General features: G+C 53.6%; 2 protein-coding genes across 10 annotated transcripts in view; one reads left to right on the top strand and one right to left on the bottom strand.

Moving 5' to 3' along the window:
* NECTIN4 (nectin cell adhesion molecule 4) overlaps positions 1 to 14,577 on the bottom strand; it is a 16,924-nt gene extending 2,347 nt beyond the window's left edge. For 2 of the 6 annotated variants that reach the window (XM_082405966.1, XM_082405969.1), the window contains exons 1-7: positions 14,241 to 14,572; positions 4,937 to 5,296; positions 3,369 to 3,659; positions 2,140 to 2,260; positions 1,062 to 1,210; positions 658 to 817; positions 184 to 259 (exon numbers count right to left, since the gene is read on the bottom strand). In XM_082405966.1, the coding sequence (XP_082262092.1) occupies positions 184 to 259; positions 658 to 817; positions 1,062 to 1,210; positions 2,140 to 2,260; positions 3,369 to 3,659; positions 4,937 to 5,296; positions 14,241 to 14,316 (1,233 nt within the window). In that variant the 5' untranslated portion in view covers positions 14,317 to 14,572. Of the gene's footprint in view, positions 1 to 183; positions 260 to 657; positions 818 to 1,061; positions 1,211 to 2,139; positions 2,261 to 3,368; positions 3,660 to 4,936; positions 5,297 to 12,950; positions 12,988 to 14,240 lie in introns of those variants that run through there. The other 4 variants (XM_082405967.1, XM_082405970.1, XM_082405971.1 and 1 more) reach the window with 3 other exon arrangements.
* Positions 14,491 to 26,708, top strand: KLHDC9 (kelch domain containing 9). 4 transcript variants are annotated; one of them, XM_082406189.1, is made up of 6 exons: positions 14,491 to 14,619; positions 16,998 to 17,070; positions 24,406 to 25,421; positions 25,708 to 25,867; positions 25,959 to 26,157; positions 26,426 to 26,708. In XM_082406189.1, the coding sequence occupies exons 3-6, from the start codon at positions 24,637 to 24,639 to the stop codon at positions 26,590 to 26,592; spliced, it is 1,311 nt and encodes a 436-aa protein (XP_082262315.1). In that variant the 5' UTR covers positions 14,491 to 14,619; positions 16,998 to 17,070; positions 24,406 to 24,636; the 3' UTR covers positions 26,593 to 26,708. The 4 variants fall into 4 exon arrangements, with proteins under 4 accessions (XP_082262315.1, XP_082262312.1, XP_082262313.1 ...); XM_082406186.1 differs by having other exon boundaries at positions 25,935 to 26,157; XM_082406187.1 differs by lacking the exon at positions 14,491 to 14,619 and having other exon boundaries at positions 15,050 to 17,070; positions 25,935 to 26,157.
* The last annotated feature ends 179 nt before the right edge of the window (positions 26,709 to 26,887 follow it).

Here is a 26,887-nt window from a genome sequence, read left to right as displayed (position 1 = left end):
ATGGTGGCTTCCCACAGCAACGTCGAGGCCAGTGCTGAAGGGGGCCTTCTGAAGGAGCCCAGCAAACCCAAAGCAGCGCCAGACCTGCTGCGGCTGAGTCAGCGGCCAGACCTGGGGGCGGGCTGCGCTTCTGGTCCGCAGAGGGGCCCCGGCCCCAAGAATGCATCCAACCTCGGCACACACCTGGTTCTTGGGGTCCGGATGATGGGAATGCAGCCTCCGGATGGAGTTCTCCCTGGTCAGGGTCAGCTCCTCCTCACTGGGAAGACACCCCCTGGTCAGGAGCTGAGGGTAGTGGTAGCCTCCCAAGGTGAACCTAGCCTGGCCAAGCCTATGTGAGCCGGGGCTGGAGGGTGTGGGCGCTGGGTTGTCCCTGCAAGTGTGAGTGAGTGGCTGTAGGTGGCGGTGCGGCTACAGAGCGTGTGTGTGCCCATGTGGTACTCGTGCATGTGGATCTGACCCTCACTCAGGCAGCGTGGCCCCCCTCATCCAGCTGTGACCCAGGCCCCAAGGCCCTTCTCATCTCCCAGAAGGCTGGCTCTGCCTACCTCTGGTCCACAAGCTCCTCAGATGTCAGGCCGCCCAGTCTCCTCTCGCTTCTCGGTCCTGGCCCACCTCCTGGCCCACTCTACCCGCCCAGGAGTGGCCAGTACTCACTATTTCTGGGTCATCTGCTGGGCCTTGCGCCGATGGTATCGGGACATGAGCACCACCACCACCACCAGAAGGCAGAACAAGAGTGCGGCGATCACACCCACCACCACCACGGAGGCCGACACCAGATCCACCTGCTTCCCTGTGGCATCCTGGGGGTCTGCTGGAGACAGGCCACTGTCTGAGGCAGATGCCCAGATCCCTGACCGGGCCCCGGACTCCACAGCCCCCCACGCACTGTCCTCACAAAACACGTCCCAAACCACCCCCTCAGCCTGGCCCTCTGCAAAATACATGCAGTCCAGCCCCCTCCAAATATCTACTCTCCCAATTCACTCTCTCTGTCTTGCTCCCTGTCCCCCCACCAGGCCCCTGGCCCAGGTCCCAGCCTCTGCCCCAGTGCTTACCAAGAACAACCACAACCACCTGAGAATCCCTTGAGGCGAGCTCATTGCTGACGTGGCAGACGTAGGTGCCACTGTGCTCAGTGGTCAGCGGGGGGAAGCCCAGGGTATCTCCTTCTGCTCGTACCCCACTGGGCAGAGGCCCGTCCAGCCTGGAGGACAAGGAAGCTGATGGGTGCCGGCTGGGGCGGGCTGAGACTGCCACGACCCAACGTGCCCGGGCAGCTCTCCACCTCCCTCCCCCATGACGTCACCCAGAGCCACCGGCTGTTCCCACGGTGCCCCTCCTTCCCCTAGGCAGGTCTAGGCAGAGGTCCCTTCTCCCTGCCGCCCAGCCTGACCCAGGCACCCACACACACACTTGGGGAAGATCCACACGTGTGCCGTCCCACAAGCTCCATAGGCATCACGTCATCCCGCACTAGGTACCAGGTCCACACGGTATATAAAGTCCACACAACAGGACTGTCCTTTCCTATCGGGGCTCAGATGTACTTGGACAATGTGACTGCATGCCCCAGCACCCACGAGGTTTCATGGCAGGATACATGAACACAGCCCCAGGCACAAGGCCACGTGCATGGCTCATCTGCTCACATGTGAGCCTGTCATGGGCTCACGCACACGTGTCCCTGACCCCTCCCTGATTGTCTGGCCATCTCAGACCCTGAAAAAAAGCCAAGGAACTGGCAGAGATGGGTGGGTGCTTCTGAGGTGCTAGCAACCTGGCAGTGGCTATAAGAGTGTTAGTTTCACAACAGTCACAGTCAGCTGTATCTTTTGGTCTTATTCACTTTAGGCACTTACATAAATATATAAAGTATTAACATTGAAATGCTGTATTATATTTCACAATTTTAAAGTTAAGGAAAAAAAAGCCAAGGACTTATCAGCTAATTCCCTGCCAGTTACCTACACTCCCAGGTGCAAGCCAATAACAATGTTTGGTGACCATGCATATTCTTGCATTGGTCTGAACATGTGCCCCAATTTATTTGGGGTTCAGAATATATTGTCCCAGCCCACAGTGAGTACGTGCTAGTCCTGAGGGAAAGACCCTGGTCCCAGGCTAGGCCCTTACCGTGTCCAGTTGTACGAGGGAGGGGGCTGCCCTTCACTCAGGCACTTGAGCACAGCTCCTTCTCTGCCAACCTGCCACAGATTTTGGTCTTCAAGGCCCCTCACAGAGGCCTCAGCAAGGACTGGAATGGAAAGGTGGAGGAGAAAGAATGGAAAGGATGCCTTTGATCATGCTCTTCCTCAAAGGGCCCCCACCCCAGGCCCCACTTTGCCTGGAATAGCCTCGCCTTGCCCTTCTCCATCCTACTCATCTGCGGCCCAAGCTAGCCCAGCCCCACCTTACTGACAGCTCCCTCCCCTCTCTCTAAGTTCAGAGAGCCCACATGGGTTTACCTGTGCAATGAGCCTATAAGGCCCTCTGCACAGCAATGTGGCACACCTTTTCTGACTCCCCCGTGGTCCGTAGCATAGCGCTAGTCACAGAACAGGTGCTCAGCAAACACTCCCTGATTCATCAAAGGCTTAACCATCCTACTAGTTCATTCATTTCTTTTTTTTTTTTTTTTTTCTTGGCTGTGTGGCGCAGCTTGTGGGATCTTAGTTCCCCGACCAGGGATCGAACCCGGGCCTTTGGCAGCAAAAGCATGGAGTCCTAACCACTGGACCACCAGGGAATTCCGGTTCATTCACTTCTTTCACAAACATTTGTTGAGGACCTACTTTGTGCCAAATGCTGGGTTAGTATGAGTAGAAAACAGTGCTATCCTCCAGAGAGGCTCAAAGTCTAATGCCAGGAAAACAGTATCGACTGTCGACCGAGCACCTTCTACGCACTAAGCACTATGCGAGAGGCTCTGCATTCGTTCAGAACCCTGTAAAGTTGATATAATAATACTCCTTCTCTTGATGAAGAAAATGAACCTTAATAAGATTGAATAACAGCTGGTAAATAGCAGAACTAGGGCTCATCCTAAGTCTATCTGTCTTCAAATCCTAAACTGTCTATTTTACAAAATGCTTTTAATTCCATGTTTATATCTGATTCTCCCAACAACCCCTGAAGCAGGGCCAGCTCCTTTGTAAACAGAAGGACACCAGGTCAGAGAGTGATTTGCCAAGGTCATCTGGAATGGGCTCCAGGTCTTCTACCTTGGACTGGTGCTCTCTCAGCCATACAAGGTGGCCTCCAGGACCCAGGCTGGCCAGACTGGTGTGGCTTAGGGTCTCTCACTATCTCACCAATCCTCTTGGAGCCCATGGGGGCGCCCTACCCAAGATCCAGGTACTCACAGGCCACTTGGAGGATGTGGGTGATCCTTTGGTCCTGGAGCAGGCCAGGGTGGGACACCACGCAGGTAAGTGGCTGTCCATTCATGCTGCGGCTGGGCACCAGATGGAATTCTGAAGTGACAGCAGCTGAGCGAGAGTGCGTGAAAGAGCGGCTGGATGTTGTGCCCTTGACCTCTGTGTCCCAGGTCACGCTGGGGGCCGGGCTACCCTCTGCTGTGCAGGAAGCTGCCAGTGTCAGGCCCTGGCCCTCTTCTAGTGCTGGACCAGGATTCAGCGAGGGAAGGGGAGGCACTGCAGATTGGGGGGAGGCAGAAGTCACAACCTTTACAACCCCTGTCAGGAGGCCCCGCCCCATCCCAGTTCAGTCTTGCACAGGTACAGAGTTTCAGGCCCCTTTTTCTTCTTTTATTTCATCAACAAAGATGCCAGATGAGTGGTAGCATTTCAGCGGACTTTGTACCTTTCTCCAATGCTTGAATTTTTTACAATGAGTACGGGTCATTTTTTAAATAAAAATAATGAAGTAATTAAAAAACTAACCAGATAACATCTATATAATAATAATAATAGCCACCATTTATTAAGCACTTACTATGTGCCCAGAGTTGTGCTAAACACTTTACAAAGTCTCTTTTAATCCTGTCAACAAACATGAAGCAGGTATTACTATCTGTGTTTTACAGCTGAAGAAACTGAAGCTCAGGGAGGTTAAATGATTTATTCCAGATCATTAGCTATTAGGTGGTGAAGCCAAGATCCACACCCAGATTTTTCTACCAAGGCTGGTATTACTAACTTCCATGTGGATAAAGGGAAACTATAAAGGCCTTCATTTATTTTTATCTTCATAACATTAACAGTCCAAGCACAGAATGGAAAAGACTTAACTTGACCATAAGTCTAGGGCATCCGTGCAAAGTGGTGGTTTAAAAGGTGATTGTGGTCTCCAACCACATTCACTGAAGGTCCAGATCAAGAAAGGTCTCAGCCCCACTGGTCATGCACAGCCCCACTGGTCATAGCTGGGTCTGCATGTCCACGTCTAGGCACCACATTCTAAAACCATGGAGCCCAGGGTGGTGAATGAGTGTCTTTAGCAGAACTGTTGCAGAAACCTGTACGTTTAGCTTGAAGAAGAAGAGGTTTGGGTGGGGCATGACAGAGGTCCTCAGCTGGTGGAAAGGCTGTCGTGCAGAAGGGAGAATAAGCCTGTGCCATCTTGCTGGGGAGGGTGAAAGTAACCGAGAGGGAGATTTCAGATCAGCAGAAGGAAGGACAGCCTAATACGTGGCTTCTTCCCCAAGGCTGACCAAGCAGTATCAAGCTTTTGGGGTCACTTGGAGAGAACTTCTGGATTAGGGTTGGGTGGAGGTGGCTAAATGAAGCTCCCTCATCCCTACAGGGCCCCACCTCTTCTTCCTGTTCCGCCTCTGCCCCCTCCATCTCTGCAGTCTCCATCTCTGCATCCCCCCGCCTCCAGCTTCTGCCCTCCAAGACCCGGGGCCTGAGGACCTGGTGCTTCTGCACACACAGCACCCCCGCCCCCATGCCCAAGGGGCCCCACTTACCCAGCACGCGGAGCCGAAGCCGCGCCTGGAAGCTGCCGGCAGGGAAGGTACTGACGCGACACTCATACTCGCCCTCGTCCGCCTGCACCGCGTTGCGCAGAAGCACCGCACCGTCCAGGGGGTTCCTTGGGGGAGGCGGCTCTTCCACGCGGCCCTCGTAGGTTGAGCTCACGTGCAGCCCGTATTTAGAGTTCAGAAGTGCCAGCTCCTGGCCGCCCTCGTCCGCATCCACACGAGCCCACGCCACTTGCTCCACCTGCTCGCCCGGGTCCCCTCGGTAGAAGCAGGGGAGTTTTGCGTCCTGGCCCAGCACCACGGTCACCAAGTCCGAGGTCTCCAGCTCGCCCGCCGGGCACCGACCTGCAGTGGGGCAGACAGAAGCAGCCAGGATTAGGGACGCTGCCAGAGCCGGGGGAACACTTATCCACAATGATAATGTCCACAAAGGCAGCCTGGAACTCCCGGAGCACTTTATGCTTGCAAAGCGCGTTCAGTCCATCACCTCATTAGATCCACAAAACATTCCCAACAGGCAGGCGTTATTATCGCCGTTTAACAGATGAGAAAACTGAGACCCAGAGACAGGAAGTGACTTGCCTAAGGCCACACAGGTGGTACGTGGAAGAGTCACACCCTCTCTCAGCCCAGGATTGTATCCTGAGCAATTGTAAGGTGGGGGCTCTAACAGGAGGAGAGACCCAGCCTCTGCCCTCAGGGAGCTCAGGGAAATGGATTTTGTGCACACAAAGACGGGAAGCCACGGACAAACTTTTACAGAAGGCTCAACCTACCAAGGGGGGGAAAAGTGAATGCTTTCAGAAAGTGTGGCCAGGAGCCAAGGCAAGGGTCGAGAACAGTTGGTGTCTGGGATGGGGCATGTAGTGTAGGAAGGGTCCATCCCAGCAGGCCCTTCGGAACAGTCTTTTCATGGCTTCAAGATGAGAGACCTGGATTCCCAGAGAGAAGAAGGTATCCTATGGGGGAGGAATGGCACAAATCAAGGCTCAGAGACAGGAATGAGCAATTCACTGAAGACAGAAAGGCCCCAGGTCAGAGGCCCAGAGATACGAGGTCAGGACAGACACACATGACAGGGTCAGAACCGTGAGCCAGAATTGGAGGACCAGAGATAGGGACCAGTGACAAAAGGCGAGTGTTTTGTGCATTGACAAGGAACAGTATGAAGCACTCAGGGGTATCTATCATGTAGCCTTATCTGCAAAGAAGGATGCATTTCCTGCACTCATAGAACCTGAGCTCTATTCTGGAAGACGAGATATGTATGGAGACAGCTATGGAAACACTTATGACGGTTTCTGATTTAGTGCTTAGTTGTGTGTTGCAGGTTAGTCGTGGGATGGGACAGTCACAGTGGTCCCGAGTCACATGGGAGGGGCTCATGCATGAGTTGGGTAGAATCAGAAGGGGATGAGACCTGGAAAGGGGTCCCAGGTAAGGGACCAAGGTGGGCAAACCCCAAGGAGGTGGAGAGGCTGGCTGGTTCAGGAAGCAGAGAGGAGAGGACAAAACTAAGGCAGAGGGTGTGTGTTGAGCAGGAGCAGGACATCTGGTCAGAGCAAAATCATCCAGGACCTTCCATACCAGGCAAAGGAATTCAGAGTTGGCCAAGATGAAATAGGGAGTCACTAAAGCATGAAGCCAATGGGCATGTGCCCTCAGACTAGAAAGTAGGGAGACTGGGGACAGGAGACCCACCAGGACCCTGCAGCTGCCGTCCTGCTGAGAGGACGGGACAGTTACAGGGGAAATTTGGCAGGATTTGGTCACTGACCAGAAAGAGAGAGAAAAGACTCAAAGACAACTCCTAGGTTTCTAGGATAAGTAACTTATGAGGGAGGCATGGCTGGGGAATCTCATGGCTGGGAAGAAAGAAATTTGGAGTTGTGGAATAAAGCGTGTGAAACAGAGGGCTGGGGGCTGAGGGTTGTGGACAGAGTGAATGCTCTCTGGGATGGCAAGAGTTCCTTGAGTTGGAATGCATATCCAGCAATTCCCAAAAGTTCAAAGCTCCTGCCTGTGGCCAGCACTTCACACACCCTGCTGGCCCTCACCTTGCTCACACTGTGCTCCTTCCTGGAACGCCCTCCTCCCTAAGTCTGGCAGCTCCTACTCATCCTTGAAGACTCTGCTTAGACATCACTTGCTCCTGGAGTCCTCCCTCCCCCCACCCCCACCTCAGGCAGAGTGAGGTGCCCTTCCTCTGTTCTCCTCTGGCACCCTGCTTTGACCCATCGTAGTACTTTATACCACAGATTGTATTTGCTATTTTCTTGTCTGCCTCTTCCACCAGATTGAGAACCTCGAGAGTATAAACTCGGTCTTACGTCACATATGGAAACATGGTTTCTGATTTAGTGCTCAGTGGTCTGCATTCCTGGCACATAATTGGTGCTCAATTAATGTTTATTGACTGACTGACTGAGTGAATGGGTGGGTGAATGAATGAATGCGAGAGACAGGCAGAAGAAGGAAAGGGTAGAATGAGGAGGACTGTGCAGTCTTTGGTTGGGCTGGGCAGGGAGGGGGTTGGCATGGCAACCTTAGGGTGGAGACAGGATAGGCTGGCTACCTGGGTTCTCTGCCAAAGGGAGTACCTCCAGACTGGACCTAGGGAGAAGGAAGGGGATGGAGGGGGTCAGGCATGGAGGGAGAAAGTGAAGCCCCACTAGAGTGGACCAGAGGGTTCCAGTGAGGCAGAGCATGGGACAGAGGAAGGGGGTCCCATGGCCCTGCTAGCAAGGGAGGAGGAAGGGAGGATGCTGTTGGGAGCTGGGAGGGCCCAAACGGGACAGGACAGACCTGCAGGGCCAGATACCAGGGCCCTGACCTGCCTAAGCTGATGTTGGTCCCACCCAGCCCAGCCTGGGAGTCCAGCTAACCATCTGCACCTCTCCCAGACACCTCCTCCTGGCGCCAGAGGGAGCAGGGCTGCCAAGGAAGGGCTGGAGGTGCGGTTGAGATAGGGGCTTCCCAGTACTTCCTCTGCTTCGAACACTGGTGTCCATGCAGGTCACAGGGAGTCCAAGCCCTGCTCCACTGGGACACTCAAACCCTTTCAAAGACTAATTCTGGGACAATGTCAGATGGCATATTTCCCATCCCCATCCCTACACTTGCCAACCAGCTGGCCCCTCCCCACCACTAATCACTCACATTTCCCCCCCAAAAAAATACCTTCTTTTTTTTTTTTTTTGCCACACAGCGGCATGCAGGATCTTAGTTCCCCAACCAGGGATCGAACTCATGCCCCCTGCAGTGGAAGCTCGGAGTCCTAACCACTGAATTGCCAGGGAATTCCCAAAACTACCTTCTTAGGGTACAACATGCATCAAGTCCCCAGCACATGTCTGAGTTCAATCTTCCACATCCCTACCTGTGGGTCCAAGAGCCCCATGATCCCAAGTGATAAGCCCAAGCTTTGCCGGATGAGAAACCCAGTAAAACCAGAAAGTCCCTTCTGCGTGAGCTCCCCATTGTCCTAAATCCACTGTTGAGTGGGAGCATCTCAGCTTGAGCAATGCCTTCCTTCACTTACACACACACACACACACACACACACACACACACACACACACAGGCTGCAAGAGATGAAAAGAGAACTTGGGCTTTAGAAACCCTGCCCTGAGCTCAGTGGACCCAGAAGCTCAAACTCCCAGGGTAGGGTAGGCCAGGACTGCCTCCCCCTTCTTCTCCCCCACCCAGTGCCCGCCCAGCATCAGCATGATGATGTCACCAGAGCAAAGGAGACACACCGCCTGCCTGGTGAGGTCACCCTGAGGGCATGTCGTAGCCAGGCCAGGCCCACAGACCCTTCTGCTGCAAATGGTTTCCTGAGCCTGGTGGACTCTGCTGGCTGGGCACTCCTACCTCTGACCCTCCCCTCCCCTCCCCTCCGCTCCCCTCCTTCTGGAAGTACCAGGACGCTGGTCAGGAGCCTTGGTGATTCAGCCACTGCTGCACAACAGGCCTAGCCTCAGTCACCACCAGCCACCACCTTGCGCAAGGGAGAGAACAGGCCCAACTGGCCAGACGGGATCCCTGCCCTCAGCCTCCCCCACCCCTGGCCAAGCCCCCACGGGCCTCTTTGGGGCCCTGCCCTCTGTGTACCCTGCTTGCTCCCAGACAGGCCCTCCATTCCTGGCTTGGGCTGGCTGCCTGCTCCCCACCCTGCGCCTGGGTCCCAACTTTCCTATCTGTGTGAGGCCTGGCCTCTGATCTCCAGAGGGGAAACTGAGGCTGGCAGCTGCAGATGACAGCATCTCTGGGGAAGGAGGCTTTTCTTTCTGAGGAGACTTTCACCTTCAGCATCCCCTGCTAGTACATCTAGGGGTACACAGTGAGGTCCTAGAGATGGGCCTGTGAGGAGGAAGAAGGGAATATGTGTGAGCCTTTTGCATCTGAACGTACATCTTTGGGTGAGGGTCTGGTGAGTCTCAGTGCTGGTTCGCATGCAGGAGAGGCTGTCTCTTTGCATGAACTTGGGGGCGTTTTGCACATATATGTGTTCATGTCTTATCTTCAGGAAAGCGTGTGCGCTTGTCTGCATCCAGAGCGAGCTATGAAACGGCGTGTGTGTGTGAATGTGCACACATAGTAAATATTTTGATGTCGGTTTCTCTTGGCTTCTGCACGGCTGTCTGTCTCAGCTGCCTTAGGTCAGTGGTGTGCGGCTCGGCGCCTTCGCCTCTGCACCCGTCTGGAGTGTCGCCCAGGCATCCCTCCCCACCCCACCCCAGACTTGAGGGCAGATGCCTCCCAGGTGGAGGGACCCAGAGATGAGGTCACTGCCCCTCCAGGGTGATGGGAAATAGCCATCAAGGACTCCCCAGCAGAACAAAACAAAAGCTCTCTCTACCCTTGCTCCTCAGGTTCCTACTAGAAGGACCCTCACCCTTCTCACCCCCCAGCCACGCCCCCAGGCCCCCCAGCACCTCTGGCCCCCCAAGGAGGCCTCTCCCTGGGAATCACTGTCAGGCCTCTGCTGCTGCCACCACCAGAAAAACCAGCTCTAGCTCCAGGCCTGGGGTGAGGGTTGTCTGGTGTAGGTTGGGTGGGAAGCGGTGGGGGTAGACCCTGCCTGGGGCTAGGGGGAGGGGTCCAAGCTGTCTAGGGTCTCACTCTCCTTTGTTAACTCTTGCCTCCCCTCACCCCACAGAAGCAGCCTCCACCAGAGACAGGTGGAATATGTGGGTGAGTTTGGGATAAGAAAGGACGTGGGAGGGGAGCCCTGAAGCCCCCCATTCGGGACAGGTGATATACACAACCCAGCACTTTTTTTCTTCCATCCTTCCCCCCATAACCTTGGCCTTGGAATGCTAAGGAACTTTGAAAACCAGCAGATTCTCCCTCTGCATTCATCCACCTCCCTCACATTTACCCCACATTGTCCTAAGCCCCCCAGCTTAGTGAGAGTTTCCCAACCCGGGCAAAGCGCCCACCACAGATTAGTGGATGGGGAGGGGGGCCGCACCAATCACAAAGGGAGGTGAGAACAATGGGGCAGGACAGGCCTTGAGGCAGCCCCAGCTCTGGCCCAGACACAGCTCCCAGCACAGATAAGTCCCCTAAAGCCCCCGGAGCCAGAGTCTGAGCCTGGTTGAGTCACCAAAACAGCCACACTGTGGGTGGGAGACCCAGAATTCCGCTTCTCCCAAACTCCTGAGATCCTAACCCCCTCCCCAGTCCTGCCAGCCAACCAACCACCCCCTCCCCCATCTCTGCAAGTGTGGCCAGCTCTGCCCCGCCCCAAATCACAGCCTCAACCCAGCTCTCAGGACACGCCAGCCAGTTTTAAAGGCAAGAGGGGAGGAGGGTGGCCTGAGAACTGTGGGTAAACTTCTGAGGCCAGAGGCTCCCTGCCTCAGTGAAAGAGTGACCCTGACCCCCTCCTGCACAGCCCTGCTCCAGCAGGCTTGGTGGCTTGCCCCCAGTTCTGAACTTGACCTTCGCATTTTAGATTCTGTTCCCAGATCCAGCCCCTAGGCTCCTCTCCTCCCTTGCCTCCTGACTCAGCTCCCCACCCCACCCTCACCCCTTCTCTCTGTCCAGACTTTGGTCAGCATCAGGGCAAGTTTGGAAGGCCGGGAAGCCCAGGCATTCTCTCCTCACTAGGCTGGCTCCCCAAGGTGGCTGACCCCCCTTCACTTTGCCTGGAGGACCCCAGGATCCCGAGGCTGGGGTCTAGAGGCTGGGACTGTGGACTCTACTATGAGCCCCTCACTGCCATCTCTGTGGCTGGGGTCCCCTTAGCCCAGCTCCCTGAAACACTGGGGTGGGACCAAAGTCAATGGGGCCACAGGGCTTCCCTGGGATTCCCCCTAGTTCTCCCCACCTTGGGCAGGGAAGCTAGCCTCCCTTTCTAGCTTCCCTGGTTTTGGGTAGATCCTACAGGAAAGGGCCTGCCCCCCTCTGTAAACAGGAGTAGAAAAGCAGGGATGGGGCCCTTCCCTTTCTAGGAAACTAACTTTAGACAGAAAGCTGGTCCTAACCCTCAGAGGACAGACTTCAGAATTCAGAGAACCCCGTGCCCTCTGGGGTCCTGCAGGGCTCAGTTGGGCCCCAAAAAAGATCTAGGGGGCTTCCCTGGTGGTGCAGTGGTTGAGAATCCGCCTGCCAATGGAGGGGACACAGGTTCGAGCCCTGGTCTAGGAGGATCCCACGTACCGCGGAGCGACTGGGCCCGTGAGCCACAACTACTGAGCCTGAGGGTCTGGAGCCTGTGCTCCGCAACAAGAGAGGCCGCAATAGTAAGAGGCCCGCGCTCCGCGATGAAGAGTGGCCCCCGCTCTCCACAGCTAGGGAAAGCCCTCGCAGAGAGACGAGGACCCAACACAGCCAAAAATAAATAAATAAATAAATAAATTAAAAAAAAATAAAATAAAAGATCTAGGAACTAGGATCCTATTGGAGGGGTATCTGTAGATTTAGGTCCCTCAGCCCCAGGGCAGGAGATGGGGAGGGAGAAGGGAGGGGACCTGACCTGGAAACTCATCCCATTAAGGAGAGGCAAAGAGCTGTGGTGTTGAGGTGCCTCCCTAGCCTGGGCTCCTTTCCCTGTCAGGGGTGGGGCAGGGCCCTGGGGCTCAGAGCTCTAATGGCCCAGGACTTGGTGGGGGCACTAATTTTCAGCAGTGCAGGGGCAGAAGACAGTATCCAGGGTAAATCTACCCTTGGTCCCCACTGAGAAATGGAGTCAGGACATTTCCCCCTTCTGTCACCACAGCCAGACTGACCGCCTCTTCCAGCACCCAGCACCCACCTTCAGTTCAGGGCTTGATATTTACGCAGCCACAGGCTTTCAGAACTGGAAGGCCTATAGGGGTCATCTGGTCTACTGAAGTCTAGTTTCTTCGTTGCCCAAGGTTGTGTAGCAAATTAATTGCAGGAAAGGGACCAGAACCCAAGACTCCTGACTTCCCAGTCCAAGGCTTTTTCAGAGACAAGAAACACGCTAGTTTCCTGGGGGCCATTGAGGAGATGCCTACAGAGGAGCCAGAATGGAGGTGGCAGTTAGGTGGGTGCATCTGATCCTCGGGCTAGGCACCTGGAGCCTGAGTTCCAGCCTTCAGAGCGCCCTCCAGCTCTGTGCAGGTTATAGCAGTAGAGCGTGGCTCACTGGGCACCAGCTTCCCCGGAGCCGGGTAGCCACAGCACCTGTCCAGGTACTGGGCAAGGTTGAGGTGAAGCCCTAACTAGAAGGGGTCTCCTCTACCCTTCCCTGGCTTCTCTGAGAAAGAACAGCTTCGTTTCATGGGAAAAGAAAGCGGGGACTTTGTCTTGTTCACTGCTGCATCTCCAGCATCCAGCACCCTGGCTATCCCCAGTGTGCACTCAGAGGCACTATGCTTTCATGAACTAGGAACTGGGAGACCAAGACGCTAACCCTGGTTACGCTTCTAGCACTGAGTAGTCTTGTTAGCTCACTTGCCTATCTGTTTCTTTCAGTTTTCCCATCTGTAAAATGAGGGAGTTGAATCGATGATCTCTTTGGTACCTTCTGAGTCCTGAGACATCATGGCTCCATTCTTTAGGCGTGGGTAGATCCTACAGGAAAGTGACTGCCGAGTTCCCCGGCTTCAGCAACCAGGCCCCACCCTCTTGGCCGAAGCGAGTGAGAAGGTTGTCTGGAAGATGGGAACTAAGATGTGGGGGGTAGGGGGGTGGCAGGGCTTGGAGTTTCAGTAACCTGTGATTGGAGGCTGGGCCAACAGCCCTTCCATTATAAGATCAGGGCAGAAGCAGCCCCTACCCATCCACACGTCTAGACCTCACTCTCCTCCGCACAGCTTTAGCTGGGGATGGAGGTTGGGGGACATCACTGCTAGGCCCTGCTGGACAACTGAGGCTCCGTCACTGCTGATCCTGGGACTGGGAATCAAACTGTCCCATATAGATAAGGCCTTGTCTTTCCAAGGAGAAAGATTTCTCAGTTGCCCATTATCCTGGGAACAGCCTATGGAACCCTACCTACCGTGGTCTCATTATGTACGCGCACGCCCACACACATATACTCTCCCCCGCTCTGAAGATTATAAATTCCTATCATTTATATCTTCTGTATATACATTACACGAGAGTAATACAAGGCATCTAGTTGAGAAAATGGGGGGACAGGGGATAAACAAAAGAGTACCCTACCCTAGACCCCCACTCTTCTGAGTAACCACCTGATTCCCACCCTGGCACCTCATAGTGTGCTCAGGGCCAGAGGGGGCCAGAGTGAGAAGAGCTTCCAGCTCCCCTGTAGTCACCCAACAGTATTCTAGGATATCGTGAAGAGAGGAGAAGGAGATAGAAAGACCCTGTCCACTCTCCGGGCATCAGGCTTCCTACACCTTGATGACTGGGGAAACCAGCTCAGCCCTGAGTCAGCTGCAGCCCCAGTCAGCAGTTCTGGAGCCCAGAGGGTAGGCGAGGGAGCCTCCAGGAAAACCTGGGGTGAAAGGGTCCCCACCAGTTCTACCTCCCTGGCCACCTGCAATGGGTCACCGTGTCTCTTCCCCACGAGGCAGCTTCAGCCCTCTGGCTGAGGTGGTCAGGGACCCCAGACCCAATGACCTGGCCTGGGGCTGGAAGGGGACATGAAGCAGGAGAGCTACAGTGGCTCTTCTCGGGGCACTACTATCAGCTGGAGGTGGGAGAGAGAGATTGATTCCTCAGTTCCGAGTAAAAGGAAAGGGAATATGTACGTGTGCGTGCGTGTATGTGTGTGTGTGTGTGTGTGTGTGTGTGTGTGTGTGTGTTGGCTTGGGCTCAGAAGCAAGGATCCTGAAGCAAGTCCTACCTGTAAACGATGCCAGGAGCAGTAGCAGCAGGCAGGTCTCAGGCCCGCACATCTCGGCTCCCAGGGACAGAGGCATCGGTCAAGAGGCAGAGCTGCCCGGTGTTTCTGAAGTTCCACCGAGTTCTCCCTGGGAGCCGGCTCTAGAGCTGGATTGGGCACCGACCCAGAACGCAGGAAGTCACAGAGTCCTCAGGCACTGACGCACCTGCCTATCCCACTAGGGTCTCCACTCGGGGACCCGGCCCCGTTCCACCCACCCAACCGTAGCTACCCGCAAGTAGCCGTGATCGGGAGCTCCAAGCTCCCCCAGAGCTGCTTCCCACGCCGTGGCCAACAACGACAGCAGAAACTTGGGAACCTGCTTAGCAGGTCAGAACAGGTGCGTCTCTGGGGGCTGGGCCTGGCGCGGAGACTAGGCAGCCGCCACCCCCGCAGCCTGCGCTGGCTAATGGGTGCCAGAGAGGGAGGGAAGGAGGGAAGGACCTGGGGAGTGGGATCCCATCGTCAGCTCCAGGCTTTACCTGGCAGTGTGTGGAAGGGGCTGTGACCAGAGAGGAAAGGAGGGGGAGGGTGGGGTGGGGGGGGGCTGGGGGGCTGGGGGCTGGGTAGGAGAAGGCCTGGCGTGACTCGAAGAGGGAGGCGCCAGGCCAGGAGGAACAGGGGCAAGGCCCTTGTGGGTGGAAAGGAACCCAAGCATCCCACACCCCAGCCAGCCTTGCTGCCTTCCCCCGGGGCCTTGCCAAGTTCCCCAATCTCCCAGAGGGGTTCAGCTTGGGAACCAGAATCAGAGAAGGCCAGAACTGAGGACAGTACTGGCCCAAATACCTCATCCATCAGACAAGAAAACAGAGGCCCAGAGTGAGGAAGGGGCTTGCTGGAGGACACACAACTTAGGTAGTATCAGACATCCCTATCCCTGAGGCAGGGAGTTAGTTCAAAGACCCCTCAGATGGAACTTAAGTGACCCCCTCCGCTTCACCCCTCCCCCACAGAGGATAAGCCAAGGGATTGACCAAGGAATTAACCCCACAGATTCCTGGCCTCCCTAGCAGGACCCTCTCTCAGCATCAACACCTTCTCATTACTGGCCAGAAGTCCCCAAAGTGCGTCAGCACTACCTGAGTGGGAAGGGGTTCCTTTCCACCATCTCCATGGTCATTCTATCCATTTATCCCATGGTCATTGGACAAAGCCACATGTCCGGACTTTGCAAGGACAATCTTGATTCCAAATACTCTGTCCTTATATCCCTATAGGTATACTCAGACCCGTAAGACCACGCGTTTCCATGTTGGATGCATATAATGTAACCGCCAAGTTACACAAAAACTTACTGGCCTAGCTGGGATAGCCAGAGGAGGGGGCAGACTCTGAACTCCCTGAAAACTGAGGAATGGGGAGGGGCACGATTGCTGGCATACTGGAGCTAAAAATAGATATACAGGTAGACAGGAGAGAAGAGAAGATACATACAGGTTAAAATCTTGCAGTGGGATCCTTTGTCTGGAGAGGGGCAGGAAGGAGGAGCCAAGAACAGCAAGGTGGGGGGTCATTTCAGGTAGAATATTTTCCACACACACACTCACCCCCGACTCTACCTGTCAAAATCTTACTCATCTTTCAAAACTGACCTCAAATGCCACATCTTCCATGAAGACTTCTCAGCTCCTCCCACCTAAAATTAATGTTTCTCCCTTCTGTTCTTTTTTTTTTTTTTTCAAATTATTAGCACCTTTAATTTTTATTTATTTATTTATTTATTTTTGGCTGTGTTGGGTCTTCATTTCTGTGCGAGGGCTTTCTCCAGTTGCGGCAAGCGGGGGCCACTCTTCATTGCAGTGTGTGGGCCTCTCACTATCGCGGCCTCTCTTGTTGCGGAGCACAGGCTCCAGACGCGCAGGCTCAGTAGTTGTGGCTCACGGGCCCAGTTGCTCTGCGGCATGTGGGATCTTCCCAGACCAGGGCTCGAACCCGTGTCCCCTGCATTAGCAGGCAGACTCTCAACCACTGCGCCACCAGGGAAGCCCCTCCCTTCTGTTCTTCCTCAGCCTCTGCTAGTCCCTTTATTATAGCTTGTGTACTCATAATTTGTACACATCTTATCTCCTTAACTAAATTGTAAGCGTCAATTCAAGAAGTATCAGTTGAAGCCTGCTGTGTGCCAAGGATTCAGTAAATGTGTTAAATTGAGGGACAGGACAAGAGCTGTAGTCTGTGAACTCCTGGAAAGTCAGGCTTGTTTTATAATCTTGTCTCAGTCATCCGTGCTAGGACAGTCCACAGCACTTAATGGAGACTGAATACATTTTTGTTGAAGGCATGATGTTATGAACGGAAAAGGCGGTCAGGTAGAGGAGTGGAGATCCTGACTCTCCTGAATCTGGTTAGTGACCCAGACTTTAACCCTGCCTCTGGACCGTGACCCCAACTCTCTCTCTAGATCCCAAATCTCAGCAGTGTCCGTGGTAGTGACCTCTTTTTGGAGGGCTCTTTCCCACAGGTCGGGGCCAGGCCGAATGCCAAAGCTCCTGTTTCTCTCCACCTCCACCTTGGTGAACCCCTTCCCCTCTTCGGGACTCACATCCCCACCTGTGCCAGGGGAGCAGCCCCACCCCTATGCTGCTTTGAGATCCACGGTGGCAGGGGTGGCGTAGAGCAGTGGGGAATGGGAGGGAGGAGCATCCCGTGTTATAATTATAATTATCAAACCTTGGATCCTATCGCGTGATTTCAGAGGAACTCCTTTCCTTCCCACAGATTCACCCCTCCTGGTCCAGGAAACCACAGGAGAAACTGAGGCACGGTGGTAGGAAAGCAGTTAGATCACAAGGTGGGTATCCAGTCCCTATATCTCCTTCAGCCTTTTAGTTCACAATACACCCCAGTGCTGTCAGTCAGGAAGTCTGTGAGCCTCTGGCTGGGACCCTCAGTCACCGAACCCCCAACTCCAGCCATGTGGATCACTGGGGAGAGGCTGGACGTTCCAGAGGTGTTAAGTCCAGGCTGTGCCAAATATTTTTTCATGGGTATGTTCAGGTCCTATTAGACCCCAGAGGTGGCCTTGGAGGGAGGGCCACGTGTACCACTGGGCCTGAAAGGGAGCACTTGGGCCAGGCAGTGATTCCAGCCCTCTGCTTGAGGTAGGGATGTTCCTCCCCTCTCATCTAACAAATATCGGTCTCCAAGTCCCCCTGCCCCCTGTGCCCTCAGTCCTGCATATCTCACAAGGGCCGTGCTCTTGGGGAATACACCCTCATCCTTAGGCCTTGCCTTCGCTCTTCTGGGATGAAGATTGCAGAAGGCAAATTCCAGGGTTGGGGCTAGAAGGAAATACTGGTTGGGGAAGACTTTCCAGACCAGTGCCTGGTCTCTTAGGTTCTGTTCTTTCTTCCTCATTGAACCCCCATTCCCTTCATGCCTCACTACCTACCCTCCCCCTACCTGCATTCTGGGCCCTAAGAATGGGAACAATTCAAGTCAAGGCGGCATCCTTAGCATGTAAATTGTCTGAGTGGCACCACTGCATGCATGCCTGCATACCTGAGTTTATTCGACAGACATTAGGTAAGCACCTCTTCGTGCCAGGCTCCAGGGAGAGGACAGAGACACATAATACATGGTCCCTGCCTTCAAGGAGTCCTCAATTAGGACAGGCAGACACATAAACAACTATAACATGCTATGTCCCTCCATCATGTGTTCCCTACATGTCTCTGTATGTATATATGCCGTGTCCATACCCGGGGCTGTCTCTATGTGCATAACCGCAGATGTTCATTACCTGCATGTATCCGAGCATCCGCTTGTAAACTGTGTCTGTCCCCATGGCAGGCTGCACACCTCAGCCAAACCGGTTGGAGTGGGTTGTGCTGAAATTTTTGTTTGTGTCAATGGGACTTGGAGGTGAGTCAGGGAGGGACAAGAATGGGTGAGGTGGTGTGGGGGAGAAGAAGAGTGAGAGTGAGGGTCAGAGTGAGTGGGTGGGGGAAGGAGGGAGTGGGTCAAGGTGGGAAGGGCTGGGGGTGGGGTATCAGGAGGATGGATTGGGAGAAGGAGTAGATGAGAGAGCTTCTTAGTGAGTAATATCCTATTTGTCTGCAGTGAGATCCCAGGTCAAAGAGTCAGAGGCTGGCAGGGAGACCCTCGGGCTTTGGGAGAGACAAGAGTGGATAATAAATCTGAGTGGAACTAGTTGGAAGCATGGATGTGGACAAAATGTCTGTAATCCATTTCTTTTTTTTTTTTTTTTTTTTAATTTTATTTATTTATTTATTTATTTATGGCTGTGTTGGATCTTCGTTTCTGTGTGAGGGCTTTCTCTAGTTGCGGCAAGTGGGGGCCACTCTTCATCGCGGTGCGCGGGCCTCTCACTATCGTGGCCTCTCCCATTGCGGAGCACAGGCTCCAGACGCGCAGGCTCAGCAATTGTGGCTCACGGGCTTAGTCGCTCCGCGGCATGTGGGATCTTCCCAGACCAGGGCTCGAACCCGTGTCCCCTGCATTGGCAGGCAGATTCTCAACCACTGCGCCACCAGGGAAGCCCTGTAATCCATTTCTATACAGCTTGTTTCTCTGTGTGATATTAAGCTATTCTTGATCTGCTCATTGCCTTGGCTTCTTTGTACAGAGAAGTGTTGGGAGGTTGACTGACGTTGTAGTGGAAGATTACTGATAGGGGACTTGATTCCATCCCCCAGGACCAAGGCTATTTCAGGTAGAAGCTTCAGGGTCCCTCTTCCTGCTCCTCCCTAGGCTGCTCCTCACACACAGAGGGCTGGGAAGCGATCCCCATACAGAAAACAGGGACTCCGGCAGCTTTTCCTCCACTGAAAATCACCTTTGCTCCCCCCCAGCTGAAGCTTCACTGTGCCCAGTATTAGGATGGTGGCATCCTGCTTTCCAAGAGATTCCATCTAAACATTGCCATGTGCTGTGCTCTTCCTATCTGCCTATCCTGCAGGCCCACTGATCCGCAGTACCCAGCCCCATCCCTAATGACAACCACACTTCCTGGTTGCCTAAGAACATCACTTAGAGTTCAGAAGGCTGGATTTGCTTGTTCCTAAAGAGTCCTAAAGCAAGAGTGAGGAAGTAGCTGAACATACGGCACATTTGGGCTCTGTATCTCAGTAGGCCACTGTGTGCAGAGCCCCCTCCTCCTTGCTCTCACCCCATGGACTCCCCAAGCTTCTGTAAATACATAGTCATAGAATCAGGGACCAGGGCATGGGTAAAGAGAGAGATGCCTTATTCTTTGACCCTGTGGTCTCTGGGTAGGCTAGCACTTTTAGAAGGCTCTAGAAATAGGTCCTGGCTGGCCCAGGACGAGAGTAGGAACCCTCATGGAAATCAGAGTCTTCCAAGTGCTGACAAAAGCTGCAGAAGATGCAGTGGTTAGGAGGAGGTAAGAGCAAAGTTTAAGTGGGGTCCTAAGAACTTGATGAGAGAATGGATTCTAGTGAGGACCCCAAGCTGTGCTCCTCTGAATTCTCCCCATCCCTGTCCCCACCCCTGACCATAAAAAGAGCCAGGCTCCTCCCAGGGAGCCCGCCTGTTGAGGAACATGCATGTAGGCAGCCCCCAAGGGCCAGCCCAGCCTGCAGAGCCTGCACCACCAGGGCATTTTCAGGTAACACCTGGCCTCTGTAGTTTCTCGCACTCATCTCCAGGTATCCAGCTTAGATGCTGAGGGTGTGGTTCCTCTCTAAACCAAAGACTGCCACTTCCTGGCCATCAGCCTGGGCTCCTGCCACCGCCCAACTTGGCTTCCCTAGGGGAAAGCCTCCTGAGGCCCTGCGATCAAACATCACCCTTGGAACAGGCCCTGGGGGTGGCAAGACAGCTGCAGAGCAGAATATGGGGCCGCGGATGGAGGAAGACACCATGAGACCCAAGGGTTGTGGAAGCCTGGAAGAGGTGGGAGCTTGGGGGAAAGAGCGGGGAAGACCCCAAGGGGAGAGGGCCAGTATTGAAGGGACTCTGAGGGAAGGCGTTAGAGGAGAGGGGCAGAAGCTGAGAGGACAAGAGCAGCAGTTGGGAATCGGGGGAACCAGTAGGACCTGGGGATTCTCGTAATTAGAGAGTAGATTTTCTTTTGAAATTTGTTAGCAGAGTCCTCCTTCTGTATGGTCCAGGAGTATTCACCTCTCCATCACGTCAACTCTAATTCCCTCCTTTCTCTCCACACCAGAACCCAAAGATACCTCAAACCTGCAGCTCCGCCTGTTTCCATTATCAGTGCTCAGCACTCAGCAGGCAGGTGTAGCTGCCCTGGTCAGAGGCCAGGTTGTGGTGCAGCTGTAGAGGAGCCCTAGTCTCAGTGCCCTGGGCTTTCTCTGCCTCATCCTGGAAAGCAGGGGCTGGGTCTTCAGGTTCCAAGACACCCCCAAAGCCCCAGTGCAGCAGGACTAGTTCTTGGCCTTGCTCTCACTGCACTAAGAGACTTGGACCCTGTCCTGCATCTGTTTTCAGTCCTAGAGATAGCAAAGTTGGGAACCTTTGAGCTGAGGATGGAGGAGGTAGGTCCTAGGCTGCAGGAGAAGTAGGGATGGAAGCCGAGTAGAACATACCCCTGAGTCCCTTCTGAGTATCTTCCCCACACATCCCAAGATGGACTTCATGCTTTCCTTGCAGGAACCCCTAGTAACTGCCCTCCAGCCTCACCTTGAAGCCTTCCTGAACCTCAATTTTTCCATCAATTCTAGAAGTAGCATAAAAGAAGAAGGGCTAGGGATCAAGACACATCTCCCTTGCTAATGATAACTAGCGAGATAACTAGTGATAACTAACTAGTCCCTCGCTCGTGAAAACTAGCGAGATCAGGAAGCATTGGTCCATGGGCTATAAGGAAAGGTAGAGGAACAAAGACTGGAGTCTAATCTCCCCGTGCCAGCCTACTTCTCTCCCTGGGCCCAGGCCTCCATGCTCTAAGGTCCTCTGTGGGGAAATCCTACTTCCTGAAAAGGCCCCTTTTGTTGAAGCTCACTCAGGACCTCATCAGTAATCAATACCCTATGACTGTGCCCAGGGACCCCAAACTGGTTCTACAGTTCTAGCATACAGCCAAAGGGGAGAAGCCTGGCCACTCCTAGAAGGTTCCAAAGCTCCTTGCAGAAAAGTCAGATGGTTGCCTCTGTCCAGCAGGAGAGAGAGGGCAAGGGCGACAGGAGGGCAGAGACCCAGAGAGAAAAACACAAAGTAGATATGGTGAGAGAGATCTCAAGGCACCGTGAGACAGGTCAAAACCTAGAGATAGATACAGAGAGGGAGAAACACACAGATACACACACACACACACACACACACACACACACACACACACACACGAGTTATTGAAGGGGGGTAATTCAAAGAGATAAGAAGCTGAGACAAAATCTGAAACAGAGACAGAAAGACCTAAAGAGAAATTTCTGGATGCCTACTTTCCCACTGCTGGGATCACTCAGGGACTTCCCTCTTCCACCCTCAATTTCCACCACTCAGCAATGACCCATTGATACTTTCCTACTCAATATCGCCATGTCCCTCAAAAACTCACGTTTTTCCCCATCCTTATCCCACCTCTCCATCATTCTCTAACTCGTCTGATTCCCACTCCCCTCCACCCCAAGTCTGCTCACACTTCCACTTCTCTCACAAACTACTTTCAGCTTACGTCTCAATCACGTCTCAAGATCTGGCCTCTTGAAATCTCTTTTCCTGGTCATTCCTCTGTCCTTCTGTTTGCCCATGTCCTTATTCTGGCTGAGCTGAGAGCAAAAAACCAGAATTGGGGCCAAGAAGGCATGGGGCCAGGAAATCAGCTAGGCAGAATGAACTGTGGGAAAAATGTAGAAAGTCCAGAGGACAATAAAGGAAGAGCCAGAGAGACCGCCTGAAGGATGGGACAGCCTGGGAGATGTAGGCAGAGGGAATTGAGAGAGTCTTGAGAGTGTGACTAAGACCCCTAGAGTCCAATTGTTGGCTTTCTGTGTGTACTGAACAATGCTGAGAACCAGGGATGGTTCCAGGGTCAGAAAATGAGGTTAAGGGGAGGAGAAGTTAGACTAAAAGTTTTGTGAAGGTTTGAGACAAGGGCGTGTAGATTTGGGGCTGGGACAGACATCTAAGACTAAGAAGCTGAGCTGCAGGGATCCTTGCTTGCCAGTAACAGCCAACTGAGGAAATCAAACTCATAGGATCACATCAGGATTCTGAGACTTTCAGAATGATCAGCCACCACCCCCACTCCTGGACAGAGGTTGTCCCTGTCCCTTTCAGTTTTTTATCATTGACAGGGTCATTATACACCACTTTTGATGCTGCCCTGGGGTGTCAAGTGTTTGTCAGACAAGTACAAATTGGCTTATTTTCTTCCTCTCTTTTCTTCTCCTTCTTCTTCCCCTTCTCCTCCCCCAGTTTCTTTCCTGCCTCCTCCAAAATATGGGCTTACTTCAGACTAAACAGGGGAGGTAGGATTCCTCCCCCAGGTCTGTGTTTGGAGCAGCAATGGATAGACACCTCTAGCTACTAGGTGGAACTGGAGGAGGTGCAGAACTGGGAGGGAACAGCCAAGGAGCAATGTGAGGTTCAGGCTCCATGTTCAAGTGAGATGACAACTGCTGAGGACTCAGAGTCAGAGTGGAAGCTGGGAGGAGAAGGAAAACAAAGCTGGGAGAGACGAGCTGGAAAGGCCCCTGGGGTGGGGAGTTCCCTGTTCTATCCAGGAGAGGCAGAAAATGAGTCTGGCAGAACAGTCAAAGACTTAAGCAAAAGCAAGAGCCTAAAATGGGCATATAGGCCAGTACGGTTAAAGCAAAATGACACCACCCGCCAGGCAGCTCCTTGCTGAAATCCTAGGAGTATGACAGATATGAATCTGTCACTTGGGAGGTTAGCCAGTCAGAAGATTTAGGGAAAAGGCTGGCTTTCAGATTTCAGCCAAGGATGTTAGAAGTTAGTGATTTTTTTTTTACCATGGTCTGGAAAACTGTGGATCCTCTTTGTCAAAATCAGGGAAAGCTATAGTTGGGTGGGCAGAGACTTTCAAAGCTACTACTGGGTCTCGGCTTTAAGGTATAGGTGGGGAACAGGTCTTGGTACCTACCAGTCTCTCTAAATGTGCCTTCCTGCCCATACCCTCCTCATGCTATTTTCTCTAAGGACCAAGAGTTAGGATCTGGAATGGGAAGAGCCCTGCCCTGAATTACATGTCCAGCCTCACTGCAGCTCTAGCCACTCTCTATGGCCTCAATTTCTTGGGCCTGATGGGGATCAAGTTGATGAATAGAAACCAAAGGCAAAAGTAAGCAGTCATCACTCTCATTTACAGACCAGCCCTGGAGGACACAAGTCCTGTTTCTGTCCCACCCCAGTTATGCTGGGAGTAGAAATCTGTCTGCATTTTCACCAGTAGCTAAAACTAGTCAGCTTGGATCTGGGCCTCTTCATTCTTCACTGGGTGTTGGAGGGATAGAGTTAAGAAGAAGCTCAAGGACCTGGCTTGAATAAATGGAAGATACCAGGGAGGGGCAGGAGTTTGTTTTTCTCACTCCTCGCCTGCTTCACCCCCATCCAGCTTCTAAGACTAGGCAGCTTCTGCCCTGGATCTTATCAGGAGAAACTCCCTGACCTTAATTCTGAGTTCCAGATGCCACGGTACCTCAATTTCCTCCTGCTGTATGAGCTTATGAGACAAGAGGAAATAAGGAGTTACTTTTTCTAGGACTCAATAGTGAAAAGTTCTCCCAGGTTCAAGTATGCCTAAGGTATCTTCCGTCACCCTCAACCCAATCAATCTCTCTCTCTCTCCCTCTCTCTCTCTCTCTCTCTCTCTCTCTCTCTCTCACACACACACACACACACACACACACACACACACACACTCACTCTACAATGTGCCCTGAGAGAGACTGGGTTCTACTACCCTCTAGTGGCCAGAGAGGAAAGGGCTGTCCCACCCAGTCAATCAAGACCTTCAAGACTTTACCACGGTCTTCGGTCTGGAAGACACCTAAGGGATAAGCCAACAGCACATTTTATAAATGAGAAGGAAGAGGCCTAGAGGAAAATAATCACTTTGAGAGTCAGGGTACAGTTGGGACCAGAACTCAAGTCTCCTGACTCCCAGGTCAGTGCTTAATCCACTTTCACTGCCTCCCCTCTGACTTTTGTCTCCCTTTCCTAGCTTATCCCTGGGGAGGTCAGAACGAATCAGAAAAACGCCCAAAACGCCAAAGCCAAAAAGGACATGGTTCCTCAAACCCTGCAGAGCAACGCCTGCACCTGAAACGTCATAGTCCCAAGCGAATTCACATCTTGGATAACATGGGTCCTTCTGAGGAACTGGCTGTCCTCGGACTTTCCGAATTTAACAGACTTTCAAGATTTTTATTGACCTCGCACAGCTCTTGTCGCCATGGTGACAACACTGTCTAATCCATGGTGGCCACCCAGGTCTCCTGTCTCCACGGTAACCGGTGCTTTGCGACCTTCAGTTTGCAGCGGTCGTGCTGCAGCCGCTGCAGTGGTTGCTGGGCGACGGCGGAGAGAAGCAGGTGGCTTGAGGTGGGGACCCGGACGGGCTTCCGGTAGGGGTGTAGGGGCGGTTCCGGGGAAGCCTGCGCCCCCAGGTAGGGGTGCTCCGGGCCGCCGGCCCCGCAGCCCGCCCCTCCCCGGGCCCATGGCCGGGGCATTGGGTGGGACAGGGGGCTCAGGCTGGACTTGGCGGCCGGTGGCGCGGGACCCGCTGCTGGCGCGGGCCTTCCATTCATGCACCGAACTGCGGGGACGGTTCTATCTGGTGGGGGGTCTCCTAGCCGGAGGAGCGAGAGAGCCGAGCAGTGATATGGTGGTCTTCGATCCGGCTGGAGGCCAGGCCGTGCGGGTGGGAGCCCGGGGCGGCCCGAGGCGCAGCCACCACGACGCGGCGCTGGTGGGCGGGCGCTGGCTCTGTGTGGTGGGCGGCTGGGATGGGTCGCGCCGCCTGGCCACAGTAAGCGCCCTGGACACCGAGCGCGGTGTGTGGGAGGCGTGGACCGCCGCCCCCGGCAGCTGCCACCCTGCCGGCCTCAGTAGTCACACCTGTACCCACCTCTCCGACCGAGAGCTGCGGGTGGCAGGCAGGGAGGGCGGGACTCGCACTCAGCGTCGTTATGGAAGCATCTACACGTTAAGGCTGGACCCTGGCGCCCGCACCTATTGGTATGACACCCCTTGCCCAAAACCTTTCATGCTCCCTCACTTACACTCTGGGAAAACAGCTTCGCAGGCAATTTATCTAATATCCTCACCCTAGAACCCTCCTTCCCCGGGGATCTTCCATGTCTAAGATAGCTGAACTCTCTTATCAGTATTACCCTCCCTCTCAACCGAACTACATATGGCACTGTCCCATGTCTCCTTTCTATCCTTGGCAAGGGGGTTGGGGAAAAGGCAGTACAGCACTTAACATTTTCCAGAAAACACAACTCAGGCCTGAATTTCACAGCTATAAGGAAGAAGGCTACCACACAGTCTCACGTTCAGGTCACTGCGCTGCTCTGCTCCAAAGTCCTGGGCCCCACCCAGGTCACCAGCTATTGCTCTTTGGGGGCTGCGACTCAGCTGAACCAGAAGTAGCTGGGCATTGGAGTCATGGGAAGATTAAGGTATTATCTACTCTCATCTTGCTAAGGGTGGAAGGGGGCTAAAATTGGGATGCCCAAATCCCTCCAGACAGTCCCTTCTCTCTCCACCAAGGAGGAACCACCTGTTGCCCCTCGTTTGATGGAACAGCTTGCAAGGCTCGTGAGCAGTGGGCAGGGGTCCCGGCAGGGGCCTCGAGGACTCCGGCATCACTCATGTTCTGTGGTTGGGCCCTTTGCTGTGCTGTTTGGTGGAGAAACTCTGACTAGAGCCCGAGACACCATCTGCAATGACCTCTCCATCTATGATACCCGTGAGAAGGGGCTTAATGGTTGAGAAGGGGAAAAGGTGGGAAGATAGGAGAACCTGAAGAGTACAGAAAGAAAGAGGATGGAGTAATGAGGTAGGGAGGAGGAAGATTTAGTCGACAAATTAAAGGAATACATAGAATGTTAAATTTTGAAGAGGCCCACAAATCCAGTGAGGAGAAAAATAATGAGCAAGCCTTTGGTCTTGTTAAGAGCCCCATGGGAGCCAAACTGCTACTGCCTCAATAACCACTCTCTGCCCTTACCCAACAGGAAAGTCTCCTTCTCTGTGGTTCCACTTCCCCTGTGCAGACCATGGGCTAAAACGCGTGGGCCATCGGACCTGCCTTTGGAATGATCAGCTCTACCTGGTTGGGGGTTTTGGTGAGGATGGCAGGACAGCTAGTCCACAGGTTTGCATTCTGGACCTCTTTATCTAAAGAATAGTGCCAAGATACACCACCAAGCCTCTGTTTTGTTGCAGACTCATAAAGCATTATCACCAGAGCTGTCTGCCTCATTTCAAATGCTGATTAAATTTCAACCTGAGAGTTAACATTTGTTTCTGAATCTTTTGGCGGGGAGGGAAGTAAATAAGGAGATGCATCTTTATTTGCAAGGTAAAGGATAAAATATGGGACCTAGTTTGATATTGTTAGCCATTAACCAGATGGACCCAAAACCACAAATCATATGCTTGCCCATGCCCCATGCAAATTCTACCCCTAATACTGG

Source organism: Balaenoptera borealis, assembly GCF_965194805.1.
Source record: "Balaenoptera borealis genome assembly, chromosome: 1".
Classification (NCBI taxonomy): Eukaryota; Metazoa; Chordata; class Mammalia; order Artiodactyla; family Balaenopteridae; genus Balaenoptera; species Balaenoptera borealis.
This window is presented reverse-complemented; position numbering and strand designations above follow the sequence as displayed.

What these genes read in the sequence shown, in the direction of transcription:
- KLHDC9 (XM_082406186.1), top strand. Translation starts at nt 24,637, where the DNA reads ATGGTGACAACACTGTCTAATCCATGGTGGCCACCCAGGTCTCCTGTC. An exon ending in GGAGTCATGGGAAGATTAAG is followed by an intron (nt 25,868 to 25,934) that starts GTATTATCTACT and finishes AAATCCCTCCAG; the next exon opens with ACAGTCCCTTCTCTCTCCAC. An exon ending in CCTCTCCATCTATGATACCC is followed by an intron (nt 26,158 to 26,425) that starts GTGAGAAGGGGC and finishes CTTACCCAACAG; the next exon opens with GAAAGTCTCCTTCTCTGTGG.